The 21,936-nt window shown below is 47.3% G+C and overlaps 1 protein-coding gene across 2 annotated transcripts in view; it reads left to right on the top strand.

Moving 5' to 3' along the window:
- The first annotated feature begins 2,507 nt into the window (after nt 1-2,507).
- The window catches only part of MAP2K6 (mitogen-activated protein kinase kinase 6), a 39,906-nt gene continuing 20,477 nt past the window's right edge, over nt 2,508-21,936 (top strand). The window contains exons 1-4 of one of the 2 annotated variants that reach the window (XM_040331032.1): nt 2,508-2,787; nt 12,721-12,762; nt 16,302-16,371; nt 19,158-19,206. In XM_040331032.1, coding sequence (XP_040186966.1) covers nt 2,766-2,787; nt 12,721-12,762; nt 16,302-16,371; nt 19,158-19,206 — 183 coding nt within the window. In that variant the 5' untranslated portion in view covers nt 2,508-2,765. The remainder of the gene's footprint in view (nt 2,788-12,720; nt 12,763-16,301; nt 16,372-19,157; nt 19,207-21,936) is intronic. The other variant, XM_040331033.1, reaches the window with a different exon arrangement.

Raw genomic sequence — 21,936 nt, 5'->3', positions numbered from 1 at the left:
AGGTGCCAGAGCGGGGACCTGCAGGGAAGAGGAGACAGGTGGTGGACCGGAGACCTGCAGGGAGGAGGAGACAGGTGGAGGAGTAGGGACCTGGAGGGAGGAGGAGACAGGTGGCATAGTGGGGACCTGCAGGGAGGAGTAGACAGGTGGAGGAGTAGGGACCTGCAGGGAGGAGGACATAGGTGGTGGACTGGGGACCTGCAGGGAGGAGGAGACAGGTGGAGGAGTAGGGACCTGGAGGGAGGAGGAGACAGGTGGCAAAGCGGGCACCTGCAGGAGGAGATAGGTGGCAGAGCGGGGACCTGCAGGGAGGAGACAGGCGGCAGAGCAGGGACCTGCAGGGAGAAGGAGAAAGGTGGTAGAGCTGGGAACTTCAGGGAGGAGGAGAAAGGTGGCGGAGCGGGGACCTGCAGGGAGGAGGAGACAGGTACCAGAGCGGGGACCTGCAGGGAGGAAGATAGGTGGCAGAGTGGTGAAAATGGAAATGTAAATTTGAACACAAAATAAAATACATTAAAATGAAGAACAAGAATAGAACATTTAAATAAAACGGAATAAGTAGAAATGAAAAAATAAAATATAAAAATTAAAATAGAAAAAATTAAAATAGAATTAATAATAAAAAAAAAGAAGTAAGCTTATAAAATAAAATAAATAGAAGTAAAATATAAAAATGAAAAATGAAAAGTTAAAATAGCACCAATAATAAAATAAATAAAAAAGTTAGTAATAAAATAAATATAAACAAAATAATAGAATTAAAGTAAAAAACTAAAGTATCAGATGAGAAGGTAAAATGAAACATAAAATACATTAAAAGAAAATAAAAAAGTAAAAGTAACAATAGAATAAATAATAAAATTAATAACAAAAAAAAGGGTATAATAATAAAATTAAAAAATATTACAATTAAAATAAAATAAAGTAATAAAATGAAAAGGGAATATAGGACACAAAATAAAAAAACAAAAAAGGTGAAATCAAAACGTAAAACAGAATAAATAATAAAATAAGTAAAAATAGAAAGAAACGAATAAAATAAAACTGAAAAAGTAGAAATGAAATAATAAAATATAAAAATGAAAAGTTAAAATACAACCAACAATAAAATAAATAAAATCGAAATAAGCTTACAAAATAAAATGTAATAAATAGAAGTAAAATATAAAAATGAAAAGTTAAAATAGCACCAATGATAAAATAAATAAAAAAGTAAAGTAATAAAATAAATATTAAGAAAATAATACAATTAAATAAAGGAATAACATATAAGATGAGATAGAACATAAAAAATATTAAGAATGAAATATAAAAAAAGAATGTGTGAAGAATGAGTCAGGTTGGCTGAGCGATGGCCGCCCTAGGCCCCGCCCCGGGCCGCCCCACTCTCGGACTACACTTAAAATAAAGGAATAAAATATAAGATGAGAAGGTGAGATAGAACACAAAATATATTTAGAATGAAATAAATAAAATCAAAGTAAGCGTAAAAAAGAAATTAAATAAACAGAAATAAGATATAAAAATGAAAAATTAAAATAGCACCAATAATAAAATAAATAAAAACGGAAAGTAATAAAATAAATATAAACAAAATAATAGAATTAAAGTAAAAGACTAAAGTATCAGATGAGAAGGTAAAATGAAACATAACATACATTTAAAATAAAATAAAAAAAGTAAGAATATGAAAGGGTAAAATAGAATAAATAATACAATTAATAGAGATAAAAAAGGTACAATAATAAAATTAATAAAGATAAAAAAGGTACAATAATACCTTTTTCTGCGTAGTGTTTTTTTCTATTAGAAATGTATTTTCTTTGAAAAAGTTTTTTCCAATAAAATTAATAAAGATAAAAAAGGAACAATGATAAAATAAAAAATAATAAATAAAAATATATTAAAATTTAAATAAAGTAATAAAATTAAAAGGAAATATAGGACACAAAATAAAATAAAAAAACAGAAAAGGAAAAATAAAATCAAAATGTAAAACAGAAAAAATAATAAAATAAGTAAAAATAAAAAGTAAACTAATAAATAAAAACGTAATAAGTAGAAATAAAATAATAACATATAAAAATGAAAAGTTTGAATAGCACCAATAATAAAATAAATAAAAAAGAAGTAAGCTTATACAATAAAATAAATAGAAGTAAAATATAAAAATGAAAAGTTAAAACAGCACCAATAAAAAAATAAATAAAAAAGAAGTAAGCTTATACAATAAAATAAATAGAAGTAAAAAAACAGCACCAATAATAAAATAAATAAAAAAGTAAAGAAAGAAACAAATATAAAGAAAATAAAGGGATAAAATATAAGATGAAAAGGTGAGATAGAACATAAAAAATAATAAAACTTGGAAACCAGAAAAGTGAAGCAATGAGTCAGGTTGGCTGAGCGATGGCCGCCCTAGGCCCCGCCCCGGGCCGCGCCCCGCCCCACGCTCGGACTACACTTCCCGGCATGCCCCTGGGCGGGGCCCCATGATCGGACTGGCGCATGCGCGGTGCCGCTCCCCGATCCCAAGTTTGGCTCTCCTCCTCCTCAGCTGGCAGCCCTGGCCCATCATGTAGGAGCGGAGCCCGGGGATCGGAGAGAGTTCAGAGCGGACACAGCGGAGGGCTCAGCCGGAATATCCGGTCGCAGCAGAGGAGTCCCGGTGGCGGAGGGAGGAGGAGGGGAGGCGGCACTTCTCATCTTTGTTGGAGAACTCGCCCCGGGAAGAGTCACCCCTCCCCCACCGAGGAGCCGGGAGAATGAATCAGCCCAGAGGAGGAGGTGAGGGGGAGGGGAGGACGGTGGGGGGGAGGGGGGTGCATGCTCTGCTGCAAATGCAGAAAACATTGCATGGTGGGGGGAGGGGAGGGGGTCACCCTTCTGATTGCAGCTGGAAGTTGCTCCGTGCATTTCCTGTATGGTGGCTGCACACATCCTGCAACCTGAGCCGGGGGGGGGAGCTGCACCACCATTGCAGTGCGATTACCCTGCAACCTAATCCTTGGGGGAGCTGCACCACCAGTGTAACCTGAGCCTGGGGGGGGGGGGGGCTGCACCCTTGCAATGTTTTTCTGGGGGGGGGGGGGGGGGGTGTTGCACCACCCTTGCACTCTGCAGAGAGAAGGGGGGGGATTGCAACTTTGCTGGCAGGATCGTCTGCAAAAGGCAGCCAAGGGTGCAATAAAAAGCATGCAAAAAATTGCAGCTTCTGTCCTTTGCAGCTGCGATTTGCAGGGCCGCCGAAAGCATTTGTGCAGTGGTTGTGTCAAGTGTTGCAAGCCGGGGCAAGTAGATGCAGAGAGCTGCACCGCCCTTGCAACCTGAGCCTGGGGGGGGGGGGGGGCTGCACCACCCTTGCAACCTGAGCCTGGGGGGGGGGGAGCTGCACCACCCTTGCAACCTGAGCCTGGGGGGGGGGGGGGCTGCACCACCCTTGCAACCTGAGCCTGGGGGGGGGGAGCTGCACCACCCTTGCAACCTGAGCCTGGGGGGGGGGGGGAGCTGCACCACCTTTGCAACCTGAGCCTGGGGGGGGGGCTTTATCGCCCTTGCAACTTGATTTGGGGGGGTGGGCTGCACCACCACGATTGCAACCTGGGGGGGGGGGGGGGCTGCACCACCACTGCACTCTGCAGAGAAGAAGAGGGGGGGGGGAATTGCAAGTTTGCTGGCAGGATCGCGGTTGCAGGCCTTGTCCTGCAGGGGGCTGCGCCACGGTTGCACCCTGCAGACAAGCGATTGGTTGCAACGTTGCTGTCAAGATCTGCTTTAAGGGTGCAATAAAAAGCGTGCAGAAGTTTGCAGCGCCTGTCATTTGCAGAGCCGCCTTAAAAGTTTGTGCAGTGGTTGTGTCAAAGTGCTGTAAGCCAGGGGGGCAAGTAGATGCAGAGAGCTGCACCACCATTGCAACCTGGTCCTTGGTGGGTGGGGGCGCTGCTTCATCACCCCCCCCTTGCAATCTGATTCTGGGGGCGGGCTGCACCACCCTTTGCAACCTGAGCCTGGGGAGAGCTGCACTACCATTGCAATGTGATTCTGGGGTGAGGGGGAGCTGCACCACCCTTTGCAACCTAAGCCTGAGTGGAGGGGCTTCATCACCCTTACAACTTTATTTTTTTTTGGGGGGGAGCTGCACCACCCTTGCAATGTTATTTATGGGGGAGCTGCACCACCCTTCCACTCTGCAGAGAAGGGGGGGGGGGTTGTTTGCAACTTTGCTGGCAAGATTGACTGGAAAAGGCAGACAAAGGTGCAATAAAGAACATGCAAAAGTTTGCAGCTGAGATTTGCAGAGCCGCCTCAAACATTTTGTGCTGTGGTTTTGTCAAGTGCTGTAACCCGGGGCAACTAGATTTAGAGAGCTGCACCACTATTGCAACCTGGGGGGGGGGGCCTGCACCACCCTTGCAATGTTATTTGGGGGGGCTGCACTACCTTTGCAACCTGGGGGGGCTGCACCACTCTTGGAACCTAATTTTTATTTGGGGGGGGGGGGAGATCTGCACTACCCTTGCAACCTGAGTGTTGGGGGGGGGGGGGGTTCAACTTTGCTGGCAGGATCAACTGCAAAAGGCAGCCAAGGGTGCAATAAAAAGCATGCAAAAGTTTGCAGCTGCGATTTGCAGAGCCACCTTAAAAGTTTGTGCAGTGGTTGCATCAAGTGCAGTAAACCCCCCCCCCCCCGGGGGCAAATAGATGCTAAGACCTGCACCACCATTGCAGTATGATTGCCGGGAGAGCTGCACCACCATTGTGCGCTGCAGATTGCAATTTTGCTGGCAGGATCACCTGCAAAAGGCGGCCACGGGCGCAATAAAAAAAGCATGCAAAAGTTTGCAGCTTCCATTATTTGCAGAGCCGCCTTAAAAGTTTGTGCAGTAGTTGCATCGAATGCAAGTGTCAGGATTGACTGTAAAGGGTTTGCAGCTTCCATCAATTGCAGCCATGCCTTTACATGTATGTGCGGTGGTTGCACCAAGATGCCGCGCTTGTGCATGCCCAGACCTGGAGAGAGTCGCACCACCATTGCAACACGATCCTGAGGAGAGCCGCACCGTTGTTGCAGCTCATTCCTGCAGAGAACTGCTGCACCGCTGCAACCCGTTCCTGGAGAAAGCTGCACCACTGTTGCAGCCCGATCCTGCAGAGAGCTGCGTCATCCTTGTACTCTCTCCAATCGAGGGAGAAATTGCCACTTTGCTGGCAGGATCAACGGTAAAAGGCGGTCAAGGGTGCAATATAAAGCATGCAAAAGTTTGCAGCTACCACCATTTTGCAGAGCTGCCTTAAAAGTTGTGCCAAGTGCGGTAACCCAGGGCAACTTGATGCCACACTTGTGCATGCCTAGACTTGGAGAGACCTGCACTACCTTTCAAATATGGTCTCCAGGAGAGTTGCGCCGCGGTTGCGGCCTTGTCTTGCAGAGGGCTGTGCCACGGTTGCGGGCCTGGTCCTGCATGGGGGGGCTGCGCCACGGTTGCAGGCCTTGCCCTGCATGGGGGGGGGGGGGGCTCCAGGAGAGCTGCGGCGCAGTTGCAGCCTTGTTTTGCAGAGGGCTGTGCCGCGGTTGCGGGCCTTGTCCTGCATGGGGGGTGTGTCGCAGTTGCAGGCCTTGCCCTGCATGGGGGGGGCTGCGCCGCGGTTGCAGGCCTTTTGCCCTGCGTAGGAGGGGGCTGCGCCGCGCTTGCAGGCCTTGTCCGGCGTGGGAGGGAGCTGCGCCGCGGTTGCAGGCCCTGTTCTGCGTGGGGGAGGCGGTTGCAGGCCCTGTCCTGCGTGGGAGGAGGCTGCGCCGCGGTTGCAGGCCCTGTCCTGCATGGGGGAGGCGGTTGCAGGCCCTGTCCTGCATGGGGGGGAGGCGGCTGCGCTGCGATTGCAGGCCCTGTCCTGCATGGGGGGGGCGCTGCACCACGGTTGCAGACCTTGACCTGCATGGGGCTGTGGCCTTGTTCTGCAGGGGGCTGCGCCACGGTTGCACCCTGCAGACAAGCGATTGTTTTTGTTTTGCACCAGTTTGCATCAAATCTTTCTTTCCTGCAGCTGATTTGCGCGCAGTCTGCATCAGTTCAAGTTTTGCACAAGCGATCTGCAAGTGGGGGGAGGGGGAATAAATGTAAACAGAACTTGTGCAGGCGATGCGCAATTTGCACCAAACGGGCTACCAACCAACTTGGCGCACATGCAGTGTGACGCAGTCTGCAGGGGATCTAATTTGCATGCATTTGGGCGGAGCATTGCTGCAAAACATGTCCGTACGCGGCCCGCAAGGAAAGTCATAAAAGCAGCTTTGGACCTGCGTGTTTTTTTTTAGGCTTTGCACGCCTCTGGACTGCAGGCGACCTGCACAGCTACGCTTCGCATTCCTTTCAACCTTTGCCCGGTTTTGCATTTAACTCTTTGTTTTTAAAAGTTTGCAACTTTGCCTCTTCCAGAAAAAAAAAAAAAAAAGACATCCGTTTTCCAGGCAGGGATAAAAATAAAAAAAAAATCCCTGCAGGCCAGTGGGATGCGGCTTCGCCGGGTTGCTCGGGTCGCACAGTTGCTGAAAGCGGAGAAATGCCTGTGAGCCGCGCATTGACGTTCCGCATTCCTCATCTGGGATTACCGAGTCCTTTTTTTTTTTTTTTGCCTTTTGCACAGTCAGGCTCGGTGTGGATTGGCAGAGATTCTACGGCGCAGCCAAGCTTTGTTGTATTGCGCGTCGGTGGCGGCGGCGGCGGCATGGAGTCCTGCAGACGAGGAAAGAGCTATTTAAAATCGTCCTTTTTATGAACGGCTATTTCAGTGCAGCCCTGAGGCCTGGAGACCGGCTCTGAGCAACCAATCGGGTCGCAGGGAATGTGAAGGGGTGGGGGGGGGGGGTTAGTGTGAGATTGGCATCAAATCCTGCAGGGAATTTTTCTCTTCGGGACGCAGCGTTTTCGGTCTTAACTTAATGAGGCTTATTGAGCGGCGCAGGGGCCTGGGACGGCTGCAGCCGTCATCGGGTTGCGTGCGATTTGCATGCCTTCAGTGCTGCGCAAAGTGCCGGGTTCTTCGACAACTTCTGTATTGTTTAGGCGTTTTTGGCAAAAAAATATAAAAATACAAAATTAAAGCACCCCCGCCTCCTTGTCCTTGCGTGCAAAGGTGAACGCATGTCGGTCCTGCAGAGGTGAACGCATGCGTCGGTCCTGCAGAGAAGTGTTTTGCACATGTATGCAAGCTCGGGGGAAGGGGGGGGGGGAGCTTGCTCTGATGCAAAAAGTGAATAAAAGTGATAAAAAAAAGAAAAGCGACAGTGTAAAAACGAAACAAACATTTAAAGCACCTCTCACAATTGCATGCAGAGGCCAGCGCATGCGTTTGGTCCTCTGCAGACAAAGTGTTTTGCACATGCATGCAAGCTCAGGGGTTTTAGTTGGGGGGGGGGGGGCAGTTGCTTTGATGCAAAAATGAATAAAAGTGCTAAAAAAAAAAAATGTGACAATGTAAAATAAACATTTTAAAGCACCCCTGCCTCCTCGTGCTTGCGTGCAAAGGCGAACGCATGTGTGCAAACTCGGGGGGGGGGGGGGGGGGAAAGAAGATGGTTGCTTTGATGCAAAAAATGAATAAAATCGATAAAAAGAAAAGCGACAGTGTAAAAATAAATCTTTTAAAACACACCCCCCCTCCTCGTGCATGCGTGGAAAGGCGAACGCATGCGTTGATCCCGCACACGGAGAGATTGTCCCAGCGCGTCCTTGAAGTGTTTTGCACATGTATGCAAGCTCAAGGGTGTTTGTTTTTTTTTTGTTTTGTTTTTTGGGGGGGGGGGGGGGGGGGCGACAGTTCACAATGAATAAAAGCGATCAAAAAAAAAAAATAAGCTACGGTGTACGAATAAAAAAGGAAAATACGTAAAGCACCCCACATGTGCTTGCGTGCAAAGGCCAGGGCAAGCGTTGGTTTTGCAGACGAAGTGTTTTGCACAAGTATGCAAGCTCGGGGGGGGGTTTCGTTTCAGAGAGGGGGGTGGAGGAGGACAGTTGCTCTGATGCAAAAAGTGAAAAAAAAAAAAAAAAAGGAAAGCGACAGTGTCAAAATAAACAAATAAAATGTAAAGCACCCCTTGCAAAGGCCAATGCATGCGTAACGTCTAAGATGCACCGGCGTATCTTTTTCCTGTATTCAGAAAACAAGATACGCCGGAATTTGGCTAAGTCTCTTACGCCTTCGTATCTTGGTTGCATATTTACGCTGGCCGCTAGGTGGCGTTTCCTTATATTTACGCGAGGAATATGCAAATTGGGTAGATACGCCGATTCGGAAACGTACGTCCGCCCGGCGCATTTTTTTACGTTAGGCTTTTTCCGGCGTAACGTTACCCCTGCTATATGAGGCATATCCTATGTTAAGTATGGACGTCGGGCCAGCGTCGAATTTTCCGTCGATTATGTCGTTTGCGTAAGTCGTTCGCGAATAGGGCTGTGCGTAATTTACGTTCACGTCGAAAGCATTGGCTTTTTGCGGGTTAATTCGGAGCATGCGCACTGGGTTACGTTCACGGACGGCGCAAGCGCCGTTTGGAGAAAGCGTAATTTACGTGGGGTCACAATACATTTACATAATACACGCCCACCTCTTCACAATTTGAATTAGGCGGGCTTACGCCGGCAGATTTACGCTACGCCGCCGTAACTTAGGGCGCAGGTTCTTGGTGAATACAGAACCTGCCTCACTAAGTTACGGCGGCGTAGCGTAAATCTGAGATACGCTACGCCCGCACAAAGTTACGGCGGGCTATCTGAATCTAGCCCAAAGTGTCCATGATTAGACTGATGTTTAACATGGGAGTCTATGGAAGGGGTGCCCGGCTTTGAAAAATCAGTGCTCCCTGCCCACAGGTCCCCCAGACAACAAACTTTGCACACCTTTTATAGAGGAGAAATGGGGCTACATGTGTGCCAAGTTCCGGGTCCAGGGGACTTGCGACCGGCCGGTACCGGGTCCCCAAATTCACCAGAGAAATTACCGTTTAACATGGGAGTCTATGGAAGGGGTGCCCGGGTTTGAAAAATCGGTGCTCCCCGGCTGTAGGACCCCCAGACAACAACCTTTGCACACTTGTAGATAAAGAGTGGGGGCTATATGTGTACTAAGTTTGGGGTCCAGGGGATCTATGACCAGCTGGTACCGGGTCCCCAAAATCAGAGAGAACAGGCGCAAAAAGGTGACTCGGGTATAAGCCGAGGGGGGCATTTTCAGCACAAAAAAATGTGCTGAAAAACTCGGCTTATACTCGAGTATATACGGTAATCTCTTTACATATTCACTTCCGAATCGCCCGTACATCGCTAGACTTCAAGTGCTTGTACCCGGATGATATCGCCCTACATGGGACTGTGGTTGTGTGTGGTGTGTTTTTTTTTTTTTGTAAAAGCAATCCTAGTGACCCACTCGCTGCTGGAGTGCTTTTACAAGCAGCAAAAGAGGACGTGCGTCTGTACCAGGATCTCCCGTCCCACACCTGGAGACCCAGCCAGCATGTTTGGCTGGCTGGTCGGAGAGCCGAACACAAAGACGGAGATTGGCTTTGATCGGCTTCTCCACTACGGTAACCCGGACGCGATTACACGACATCACTTCCTGTTTACCCCGGATATCAATGGCGCCATTTATAAAAAAAAAGCATTTGAAAACGCTGATCTTGGCGCTGTGAATGCTTTTATGTGCAGAGAAGGGATTTGGGGGTCTTGTAGACTCGGATCTCTCCATAAAGAGGACCTGTCGCTGTCTATTACTATTTACATTACTTGTGACGGCAATAACTGTGATGAAAAAAGTACAGCAACAGTGTCAGAATAAAGTTTTAAAAATCTAAAGCCCCCCCCCCAACCTCCTCGTGCTTGTGTGTAAGGATGAACACGCACGTCGGTCCCGCACGTGCGCCAACGCCGCAAATGTCTGATAGTTGTGCGCTATTTCTAGCACCCGACCTCCTCTGTGAATCTGAAGTGGTAACCTGTAAAAAGCTTTTCAGGCATCGCCTATGGATGGTAACATTTTACTTTTGTCGCCGCCGTTGCACGAATGTGCGCAGTTTTAAAGTGCGTCGTGTTTGGTATCCCATTGCAGTGATTTCCCTTCACTTCCTGTTGCGTCTCCTGGACAGGAAGTGAGGCGGGTTTCCCTGAGGGGACACACCCGGGGGTCTCGCCCATTTCCTGACTCTCTTCATCGTTCTGAAGTCTCCTCCTCCTAGATTTGAACCTCGGATTGTCTCGTGCCGGGTGAGGCTGCAGGTGGTTCAGATCTTCCAGGTGGGCGGGAGGTCTCTGATTTGGTCTCCGCCCTTCACAGCCCCATGCACAGCCTAGGAGTGGGAGGGGCTGCGCTGGGAAGCCAATCAGGTGTGCCGCATGCTAATCTCTGGCCGGGAACACAACAGGTGGGGGGGAGAGAGAGGACTCCAGTGTGACAGAGTGACAGAGAAGCGTGATCTGCTGTGCTCTGTGACAGAGCTGTGTAATTCTCACGCCTGAATGGACAATACAAGGCTTTTGGCAGGTAAGGGGGGTCCCCTTCTCTGATTGGATTACGTCTGTGTGACATCGGGGGGGGCGTATTTACTAATTACTGACCCAATGCTGATCTGGGGGGGGGGGGGAGTAAGTAGTCAGGGGGTCTGGTAACACTTGCTGCATGCTTGTTTAGCTTTGAGGACTTGGTCCCGGAGCTGGGCAGGATGGCGGCATTTCTAGAGGGAAAGCGAAGTCCGGTCTCCTATACTCCTGGGTACAAGTTTTTTTTATACTAGGACTGTACTCCTCCCTGCCCCCCCCCCCCCCCCCCATATAGCAGGTCTGCCCTATAGTACTCTGTTTATTTACAGCTTGCTAATGAGAAGCTCCTGAGCTCTCCATTGTAGGTATAGGGATCAGTGGAGGGACCCCTGGTGGGCTGCATTAGAATAGGGCGGGGGTGGGGAGGAGTGTTTCTGTTTTCTCTCAAATCCGTGTGACGACCCTCAGAGCTCAGCCTGTTCTAGGATGGGACACAGGGATTCCCCCCCCCCCCATTGTATCTTATGGGACACGGGGATCCCCCCCCATTGTACCTTATGGGACACGGGGGGCCCAATTATATCTTATAGGACGGGACATATCGTGCAATAGGGGTCCGTGCCCCCCTATATCTTATAGGACGGGACACGGGGACCCCCATTGTATCTTTTATAGGACGGGACGTATCTTACAATGGGGGTCCCTGTGCCCTGCCCTATATCTTATAGGACGGGTCACGGGGAATCCCCATTGTATCTTATGGTACAGGACACAGAGACCCCAACTGTATCTTATAGGACAGGACGTGTCTTACAATGGGGGGTCCCCGTTATGTCTTATAGGACACAGGGACCCCCATTGTATCTTATAGGATGACACGAGATACCCATTGTGCCCTATAGGATGGGACACTGGGACCCCCCATTGTGTTTTATAGGACGGGACGTATCTTACAATTGGGGTCCCTGTGCCCTGCTCTATATCTTATAGGACGGGTCACGGGGAACCCCCATTGTATCTTATAGTACAGGACTCGGGGGACCCCCATTGAATCTTATAGGGATATAATGGGGCACAGGGACCCCCACTGTATCTTATAGGTTGGGACACAGGGACCTCCATTGTATCTTTATAGGACAGAACACAGGGACCCCCCATTGTATCCTATAGGATATGGGACACAGGGACCCCCACTGTATCTTATAGGACAGAACACGGGGATCCCCCATTGTATGTTATGGGGACACCAATTGTATCTTTTAGGATAATATGGAACACTGGGACCCCCCATTGTGTCTTATAGGACGGGACATGGGGGGGCCCCCCATTGTGTCTTATAGGACGGGACATGGGGGACCCCAACTGTATCTTATAGGACAGGACGTGTCTTGTCTTATGGGGGGTCCCTGTTATGTCTTATAGGACACAGGGACCCCCATTGTATCTTGTAGAATGGTACGGGACACGGAATCCCCATTGTGCCCTATAGGATGGGACACTGGGACCCCCATTGTGTCTTATAGGACGGGACGTATCTTACAATTGGGGTCCCTGCCCTATATCTTATAGGACGGGTCACGGGGAATCCCCATTGTATCTTATGGTACAGAACTCGGGGACCCCCATTGAATCTTATAGGGATATAATGGGACACAGGGACCCCCATTGTATCTTTATAGGAAAGAACACGGGGACCCCCCATTGTATCCTATAAGATAATATGGGACACAGGGACCCCCACTGTATCTTATAGGACAGAACACGGGGACCCCCCATTGTATGTTATGGGGACACCAATTGTATCTTATAGGATAATATGGAACACTGGGACCCCCCATTGTGTCTTATAGGACGGGACATGGGGGACACCCCCATTGTGTCTTATAGGACGGGACATGGGGGACCCCCTCATTGTATCTTGTAGGTTGGGACACGGGGTCCCCCATTGTAAAGCTTGGCTCATGCAGTAGCATTACAAGGAAAGCTCTTGTTGAATTATGGGAGATTAGCGCCCATTGGCTCGCCAATCAGGGCGTGACTCCCGTTGTGGCAGTAAAGCCTGCACAGCGTGGCCACACCCAGGGGCGGAGATCCAGATCTGTGCAGTTAGAATGTCTGTGGCTCGGTGTGAGGGAATTTATCTGAAGGGGATATGTCTCATCTGTAGGTGTTCCTTTAATCTGTCACGCAGCTCCGGGGTGTATGAAGAAGGTCTCGTCGAGGACGGGAGTCGGTGAGTCTGGCGGTTGTTGGTTTGGTTTTTTGCCGTGTGTGGATTGGTCTCTGTGTGTGTGTGTGTGTGTATTCTCTGCTGGACTAAAGCTCGGCCAATCGCATGGCAACTTTCTGGTTGGCTTTCTCCAGTCTTCATCCGGTGAGAACTCCGATACCATGACGAGGGATCTCCGGATTCTGAACCATAAACCCATCCATTTATGTCACAGAAATGTAACGATTGTTCAAGACTTGTAAGAAAAATTGCAACAATGTAACGTGACCACAATGAGATTATATTATCCAATGAACTCGGTGACCCCCTCACCAGACCTTCGGACCTTGATTCATAGGCCTTGTTTACAATGCGTATGACCATGTGAGGGCCGTGTTTCTTACATACCCAAACATAAACTGATAGGACATTTAACTGTGCCTCCGGTAGTGAATGGGTTAAATCTCCAGACGAAATCCATTAAGACTTTGTAATTTATTACAACTTTTCAGATTAAATACACCCAAAGGGCATATATAAGACACCACATTAAAATACAATGCATAAACTTCAAAAGAGGATAATATGAAGTCAATGGTTGGTCTACGCGTTTCGCCAGACATCACACTTAATTAGGACCGTTCGCGCCCCTAAAAAGATGACTCTAATGTCTTGTGGTGACAAACGGTGAACCTCTTCACTCCTACGGGCCACTTGGCTTGGATAAGCTCTGTCTGTGGGGGGGGCCCAAGTATGTCATAAAAACCAAATATGTTTCTGAGCGGGTCAAGGTCTATTGAATGTGCGGTTCACTGGCTCCAGGGATGTCAGGGGATTGAGGGGCTCCCAGGATTGTGGAGGGGATTGAGTCGCTCCATGGATATCGGGGGGGATTGAGTGGCTCCAGGGCTGCCGGTATTCCATTGGTTTCAGGGGTTCACTTGGATCGAGGGATGACGCAGTTGAATGGTTCCAGGGATGGCGGGGTTCCACTGGCTTTAGAGATGTAAAGGTTTGATTGGATTAAGGGATGTCTGGGTTCCATTTGGATCCAGAGATGTCAGCGTTGAGTGGCTGTAAAGATATTGGGGTTCCATTGGCTCCAGGGATGGTGTCAGGGTTTCATTGGATTTGGGCATGTTGGGGGCTCGTTTTGCATCCAGGGAGTGGCTCAAGGGATGGTGGGGGATTGGTTGGATCCCGAGGCGGTGGGGTTGGTTTGCTCCAGGGATGTCGGGGGGGGGGGGGGGGAATTGAGCAGCTTCAGGGATGGTGGGGTTCCACTGGTTCTAGAGATGTCGGGGTTCCATTGAATCCAGAGATGTCTGGGTTGAGTGGCTTCAGTGATGGTTGGGGTTCCAATAGTTTTAGAGCTGTTTGGGTTCCATTGGCTCCAGGTATGTAGGGGGTTGAGTGGCTCCAGGGATGGCAGAGTTCCACTGGCTCTAGAGATGTCAGGGTTCCATTGGATTCGGCCATGTCGGGGGCTCTATTTGGATCCAGGAAGTGGCTCAAGGGATGGTGGGTGATTGGTTGGATCCCGAGGCGGTGGGGATGGTTGGCTCCAGAGATGTTGGGGATTGAGCACCTCCAGGGATCGTGGGATTCCACTAGCTCTAGAGATGTCAGGGTTCCATTGGATCCATGGGTTCCATTGATGTCGGGGTTAAGTGGCTCCAGTGATAGTTGAGATTCCACTAGCTCTAGAGCTGTCGGGGTTCCATTGGATTCAGGGATCTTGGGGCTCCATTGGCTCCAGTGATGGCACGGTTGAGTGACTCCACGGATGTCGAAGTTCCACTGGCTTTAGAGATGTTGTAGTTCCATTGGATTCAGGGATTTCGGGGGCTCCATTTGCATCCAGGGAGTGGCTCAAGGGATGGCGGGGGTTGGTTGCATCCCGAGGCAGTCGGATTGGTTAGCTCCAGGGAGGGTCCGCTCCAAGGATGGTCAGGTAAAGTGGCTCCAGGGATGGTGAGGTTCCACTGGCTCTAGAGATGTCAGGGTTGTATTGGATCCAGAGATGTCGGGGTTGAGTGGCTCCAGGGATGGTGGAGTTTACATTGGATTTAGGGATGTCGGGGACTCCATTTGCATCTAGGGAGTGGCTCAAGGGATTGCAGCGGTTGGTTTGGATCTTGAGGCGATGGGGTGGGTTGGCTCCAAGGATGGTTGGGTTAAGTGGCTCCAGGGACGGCGGGATTGGTTGGCTCCAGGGACGGCGGGATTGGTTGGCTCCAGGGACGGCGGGGTTGGTTGGCTCCAGGGACGGCGGGGTTGGTTGGCTCCAGGGACGGCGGGGTTGGTTGGCTCCAGGGACGGCGGGGTTGGTTGGCTCCAGGGACGGCGGGGTTGGTTGGCTCCAGGGACGGCGGGGTTGGTTGGCTCAGGGACGGCGGGGTTGGTTGGCTCCAGGGACGGCGGGGTTGGTTGGCTCCAGGGACGGCGGGGTTGGTTGGCTCCAGGGACGGCGGGGTTGGTTGGCTCCAGGGACGGCGGGGTTGGTTGGCTCCAGGGACGGCGGGGTTGGTTTGCTCCAGGGACGGCGGGGTTGGTTGAGTCCAGTGCTCGTGCGGCACCGCTCTGGTTACATTGTTGCACACGTCTTATAAGTTTTGACCTTTTTTTTTTATATAACAAGTTCTGTGTTTCTAATATTCATTCTTTTTTTCAATGCAGTGGCTGTACGAAGATTTCGGGAGATAGAAAAGTCTGCGCTGTTTATTTTTAAATGAAGCATTTTAATTGAGATTATATAACGACCGGATTAAATAGAGAATAGAATGTCGCAGATTTCAATAAAAGCGGTTTAATTTATGCACCACCATCGATCGGGGGGGGGGGGGGGGGAGAGTTCAATCCCGTCTCCTTGTGGTCGATGGAGACTGGAAAGCGTGGTATCGGTTTGCTACAGTTGCCCTGTGTGTGGACAGCTGAAGGCCGTTACTATTATGTCCTTGTACCTTGGATGGAGATTGGGAAGGGGGAGGGGTGGTGGGGATTACCTGGAGGGACCCTACAGGTTTGGCAGCCATTGTGTGAGTGCAGAGACTTCACGGTGTACATAGATATGGTAATCCACCCCCCCCCCCCCCCCGCTTCCAATCTGTATTGTCCCGGGAACTGACCTCCATCTGGAGAGATCTGATATTGATGACTTTTTAAGTAATGTCGGCACATTCTTAGTGAATGCTCCTGATGAGGGCCCGCTGTGCATGCGCCAATGTCTGCGTTCTGAATGGCACCCCATTGTATCTTTCTTTCCTAAAAAGGAGGTGGAACGTGTAACGTTCCCGAAGGTGAACTTATTTATTATACTTCCTGGTTTCTGGCCTAGGCCAAAATGATCTCCTACGTCCCAGGAGTCTTCAGAAACTTCCTGGTTTCTGGCCTAGGCCAAAATGATGTCATGCTTCCCAGGAGTCTTCAGATACAGGGGGGGGGGGGTTTGTTATATATATATATATATATATATATATATATATATATATATATATAATTTTATTATTATTTTATTTATTTTTTTATATCCTTTTTAATCTCTGGCTTCATCTGATTTACAGATAAGAAGAAGAGGAACCCAGGATTGCCCAAACTGAAAGTTTTTGAAGAGCCAAAGACCAGCCCACCAACGTATGTACACTTTTTATATCTGTCTGGGAAACTCTGAAATGGAATACTGATAGAAAGTAGCAATTGGGGTGTCACTGTAGGATGTGTGGGGGGGCTGAGGACCGAATGCCTGGAATCCATAAGGTGACTGACTATAATGCAGATGGAGGAACTCATTGGCTAATGAAATATAATGTGTCAGAAAAGGCCTGGAAGGAAGTGGTTAATGCAGAGAAACCCCCCCCCCCCCCCCAAAATATATATATATATATATATATATATATATATATATATATATATATATATATATATATATATATATATATATATATATATATATATATATATATATATATATATATATATATATATATAGCTGTAGGTTCCCCAGATAACAAACTTTGCACACTTGTAGAGAAGAAATGGGGCTACGTGTGTTTCAAGTTCCGGGTGCAGGGGACATGCAACCGGCCGGTGCACAGAGCATACTGGTAGGAGGAGAGAGCGGAGAGATGAGCTCATTGGTGCGCTGCTTCTCCTTTCATTATCCAATCACAGACCAGAGGGACTGGAGGAAGCCCTTTCTCGGAGTCCATATACAAGCTAGAATTAGATCCTTGCAGCCTGTAGGTCTGACCCTGAGGAAGTTGTTGTTGTTCACCTGTATTTGGCCCCAGTTTGCCTCTCACCTCCTCTGAGTAGACGGGGCCTCTTGGTTGGTTGGCTCTCTGATGGTGGCCCTTGGAACTTCCTATGGGGATATGTGAGCTGCCACCGAGCTGACATCATGATTGAGTCTCTGCACAAAGAATCCCCAGCTGTTACATTCCTCACATTCCAGCTGCTGACGGCTTACGTCTGCCGGTGACCCGTGACTGCCCCCTGCTGGCTGTCATCTGCTACCTCTGCCCACCCTACATGTCACTGCCAGCAAGTCAGGTGACCTGGTGGCATGGATAAAGTCATGTGACCCTCAGTGCTGCAGAATGACCCTCTCTTGCTAGGTAGGTGAGTTTAGTAGCATTCTGCTTTTCCCTGTCCTTCTTCCCTGATTGGGAGATTGGTAACAGTGGACTCAGAGTGTGGCCATGCACATTGCAATCTGATTGTACAATCAATGTTCACCCCCCCCCCCCCCCAATCACGGGTGAATGTCATATGACAACCTGGACTTTGAGTGGAGATATCGGAATGACGGGTGCAGGTGTCACCCAGATCTCATCATTTATTTATTTTAGCCGGCGATTCCCTGCAATGTAAAAGCCATCCAATCGGCTTCTCCGGTCTCTCCCATGTGATCGGGGAGCCAGAGAATAATGAATCCGCTGACGGCGGCGGTTTACCAATAGAATCGTCCCACGGAGGCTGGAAGTGACGTCATGACATCACTTCTAGGGCCGGCAGATGGAAATACTTAAAGAAAATTTTTGCTGTAAAAAACCTGAAATCGATTTTTGTTTTATTTCATTTTTTGTACATTTTTTCGTTTTTTTTTTTTTTTTTTTGTATTCCTATTACAAGAAATTTAAACATTCCTTGTAACAGGATTTAGGCATGACAGGTCTTCTTTATGGAGATATCTGGGGTCTATAATTCCACACAAAAAAAAAACCTTATACACCCCATAAAGAGGACCCGTCATGCCCTATTACAAGGGATGTTTACATTTCTTGTAATAGGAAAAAAAGATCAAAAATTAAAAGGGGAAAAATGTACAAAATAAATAAAATTCTATTGATCTTATGCTTTCACAGCATAGAGGAGAGACCCCACATCTCTCTATAAAGAGGACCTGTCATGCCTGAATCCTGTTACAAGGGCTGTTTACATTTCTTGTAATAGGAATAAAAAATAAATAAAGGTAAAGTGTAAAAAATATTAATAATAACAAATAAATCAATTTCAGGCTTTTACAGAATAGAGGAGAGATGTGGGGTCTTATAGACCCCACATCTCTCCATAAAGAGAACCCGTCATTCCATATTCTTATTACAAGGGTTTTTTTTTTTCAAAGCTCTAAAGGGCAGTGCTGGGAGCGCTGTATGTGACAGCCAGGGGACCGCTGCATATATCTTTAGGCCCTGGGTAGAAAGTGGATGAATTGGCTGGAGAAGAGGCGGAGGAGGGGTGTGGGCGCTCCTTTTTTGGGGAAGAGGATCAACTGACGTTTTTTGGTAGGGGCGGGGGGGTTGCCCTTTTGGGCGAGGCAAGAAGGTGGGGGGGGTTGCCCCTTTGGGTGAGGCAAGAAGGCGGGGGGGGTTGCCCTTTTGGGGCGAGGCAAGAAGGCGGGGGGGTTGCCCTTTTGGGGCGAGGCAAGAAGGCGGGGGGGGGTTGCCCTTTTGGGGCGAGGCAAGAAGGCGGGGGGGGGTTGCCCTTTTGGGGCGAGGCAAGAAGGCGGGGGGGGTTGCCCTTTTGGGCGAGACAAGAAGGCGGGGGGGGGTGCCCTTTTGGGCGAGACAAGAAGGCGGGGGGGGTTGCCCTTTTGGGCGAGACAAGAAGGCGGGGGGGGGGGGGGGTTGCCCTTTTGGGCGAGACAAGAAGGCTGGGGGGGGTTGCCCTTTTGGGCAAGGCAAGGCGTGGGGAAAAACCTTTTTTTATATATTATTTTTTTTTTTTTTTTTTAGTTCAGCTTTAAATCGGGGTTCCTAGGACCCATTATAAAAGGGACCCGGGGCCACTACATTCTTCCAGTGCACGGTACACAGGCTGTATATATGAAGCTGTATACAGAAGTCGTCACATGACATGAATAGGCTGTGAATATCTTGCACACCTCCTCAGTGTGTTCCTTTTTTATTTCTCCCCAGGCCACCTCGGGACTTGGACTCAAAGGCATGCATTCTAATAGGAGAGAAGGTAACCTTCTGTTTTTTTGTTTTTTTCTTCACATCATTGTAATGTTAACGACCTTCGTTAAAGAATGCTAATTTGTAAAGTTCAAAGTTTAGTAGCTCAGTCCTCCTACCAGAATCGAGTGCTGAATTGCTAGGAATAGTAAATTCCAGGACAGATGGCTCCCTATTGAGTAAGCTACACAAGTGGCTCGTAGAATGGAGCATGGTGTGATCGCCTACAAACAGTTGCTGCTATGAGTTGTATAGGGAAACGTTTTGTTCTATTCGTTCAACAATGATTTACTACACCTAGTAATTTTAATATCGGAACTGAGCTGCTGAAATCTCCTGTGTAGCTCTGGTCTATTCAGATTGAAGCGGCTCAACTGCAGGTCAACCACGCCTGCTATAGTGGACCTGAACGCAAGAAGTGAAGGTTTTCTATGTCACAGGGAGCGTCTAAATGTTCAATGAATGTCCCAGAGTGTTTAATTGTGTCCTGAATTCCTCTTGAAAAATAACAGAGCACCCCCAGTGACCAAGCATTCCCCCATAGCTGTATATCTACAACATGGGTCTCAACCCGGCGGTCCCATGAGCTGGAGGGCCGCCAGTTTGAGACCCCCCTGATCTACAGTGTCTGATCACCTAAGGCACTCCTGAGCCTCTGACTGCTATTCTTTTGAGATTTGGTGATGTCACTACTGTTGCTCACTGCTGGAGAGAAAGCTGAACCTGAGGACCCTCACGGAAAGGATCTCCCAGCTTCTGCTTGATCCATTCTGTAGATCTGAGATGATCCCTGTTCTCTTTGCTGGAGAGGAAGCTGTTCCTGAAGACATGCAAGGATCTCCCTGCTACTTTATCCATTCTGTGGATCTGTGATGATCCCTGTTTTCTTTGCTGGAGAGGAAGCTGTACCTGAGGACCCTCACGGAAAGGATCTCCCAGCTTCTGCTTGATCCATTGTGTGGATCTGAGATGATCCATGTTCTCTTTGCTGGAGAGGAAGATGTACCTGAGGACCCTCACGGAAAGGATCTCCCAGCTTCTGCTTGATCCATTCTGTGGATCTGAGATGATCCATGTTCTCTTTGCTGGAGAGGAAGCTGTACCTGAGGACCCTCACGGAAAGGATCTCCCAGCTTCTGCTTGATCCATTCTGTGGATCGGTGATGATCACTGTTCTCCTTGCTGGAGAGGAAGCTGTACCTGAAGACATGCAAGGATCTCCCTGCTACTTTATCCATTCTGTGGATCTGTGATGATCCCTGTTCTCTTTGCTGGAGAGGAAGCTGTACCTGAAGACATGCAGTGCAAGGACCTCACTTCTGCTTCATTCTTTGGCTCTGTACTTCCTCCACCTCTATCATTACCTGTCCATTCATCAGATCACCAGTCAGGGGGAGGGGGGAGGACACTGTTCTGACTACAAGCAGGGTTCCACCCGTTTTTTTAGTTTATTAAAAGTCGGTAGCTACAAAAAGCATAGCTGCTGACTTTTAATAAACCGACACTTGCCTGCCCCACGGTCCAGCGATGCGGCCCCCCTACAGACTAAATTATTATACACTGATTTGCTACAAAGAATTGTATCGGAATACAATTGTGGCCTAAATTTTATGAAGAAAGATCACTTTTTTTTATTATATTTTCATGACAATTGTGCAGTCATGCAACACTGTACCCATATGACATTTTTATATCCTGCCCCCCCACACACAATTTTTTTGGTAAATAAATGAAAAAAGAACGAACATTTAAAAAAAAAAAGTGTATGTATGTGTATATATATATATATATATATATGTGTGTGTGTGTGTAATATATATGTATGTGTGTGTGTGTGTGTGTGTGTGTATATATGTGTGTATATATATATATATAATATATATATATATATATATATATATATATATATATATATATATATATATATATATATATATATATATATATATATATATATATATATATATATATACACACACACAAAATATAGTATAAAAAATTAAATATATAATTAAATCACTGTGTTTTTTTTATATATTAAATTTTATTTTTTTTAAACTATATATTTGTGTGTGTATAAATTATTATATATTTATACACGCACACAAATATAGTTAAAAAAAATAATTGATTATATAAAAAAAACACACACACTCGCATATATATCACACATTTTTTTTTTTTTTTTTTTTTTTTTTATTAATGTATATAATCTTTTTTTAGGAAAAAAGATTATATACATTTAAATAAAATAAAAATTGAGATAAAAAAAAAAATATATATATATATATATATATATATATATATATATATATATATATATATATATATATATATATATATATTATACTTTTTTTAAATGTTCGTTCTTTTTAAATTTATTTTCCAAAAAATAAAACCCTCAGTGGTGATTAAATACCACCTTTTTGCTCTTTTTGTGGGGAAAAAAATGATGTCATATGTGTACAGTGTTGCATGACTGCGCAACTGTCATTCAGTGTTACAGCGCTGAAAATTGGCCTGGGTGGAAGGGGGGGTAAAAATGCTCGGTATTGAAGGGGTTAAGGATCAGAACTCTAGTGCAGTGTTTCTCAACTCCAGTTCTCAAGGCGCCCCAACAGGTCATGTTTTCAGGATTTCCCTCAGATGAAACGGCTGTGGTGAAACTGATCAAATCGCCTGTGCAAAATAATGGAAAGCCTGAAAACATGACCTGTTGGGGCGCCTTGAGGACTGGGGG

Source organism: Rana temporaria, chromosome 12 (genome assembly GCF_905171775.1).
Source record: "Rana temporaria chromosome 12, aRanTem1.1, whole genome shotgun sequence".
NCBI classification, from domain to species: domain Eukaryota; kingdom Metazoa; phylum Chordata; class Amphibia; order Anura; family Ranidae; genus Rana; species Rana temporaria.
This window is presented reverse-complemented; position numbering and strand designations above follow the sequence as displayed.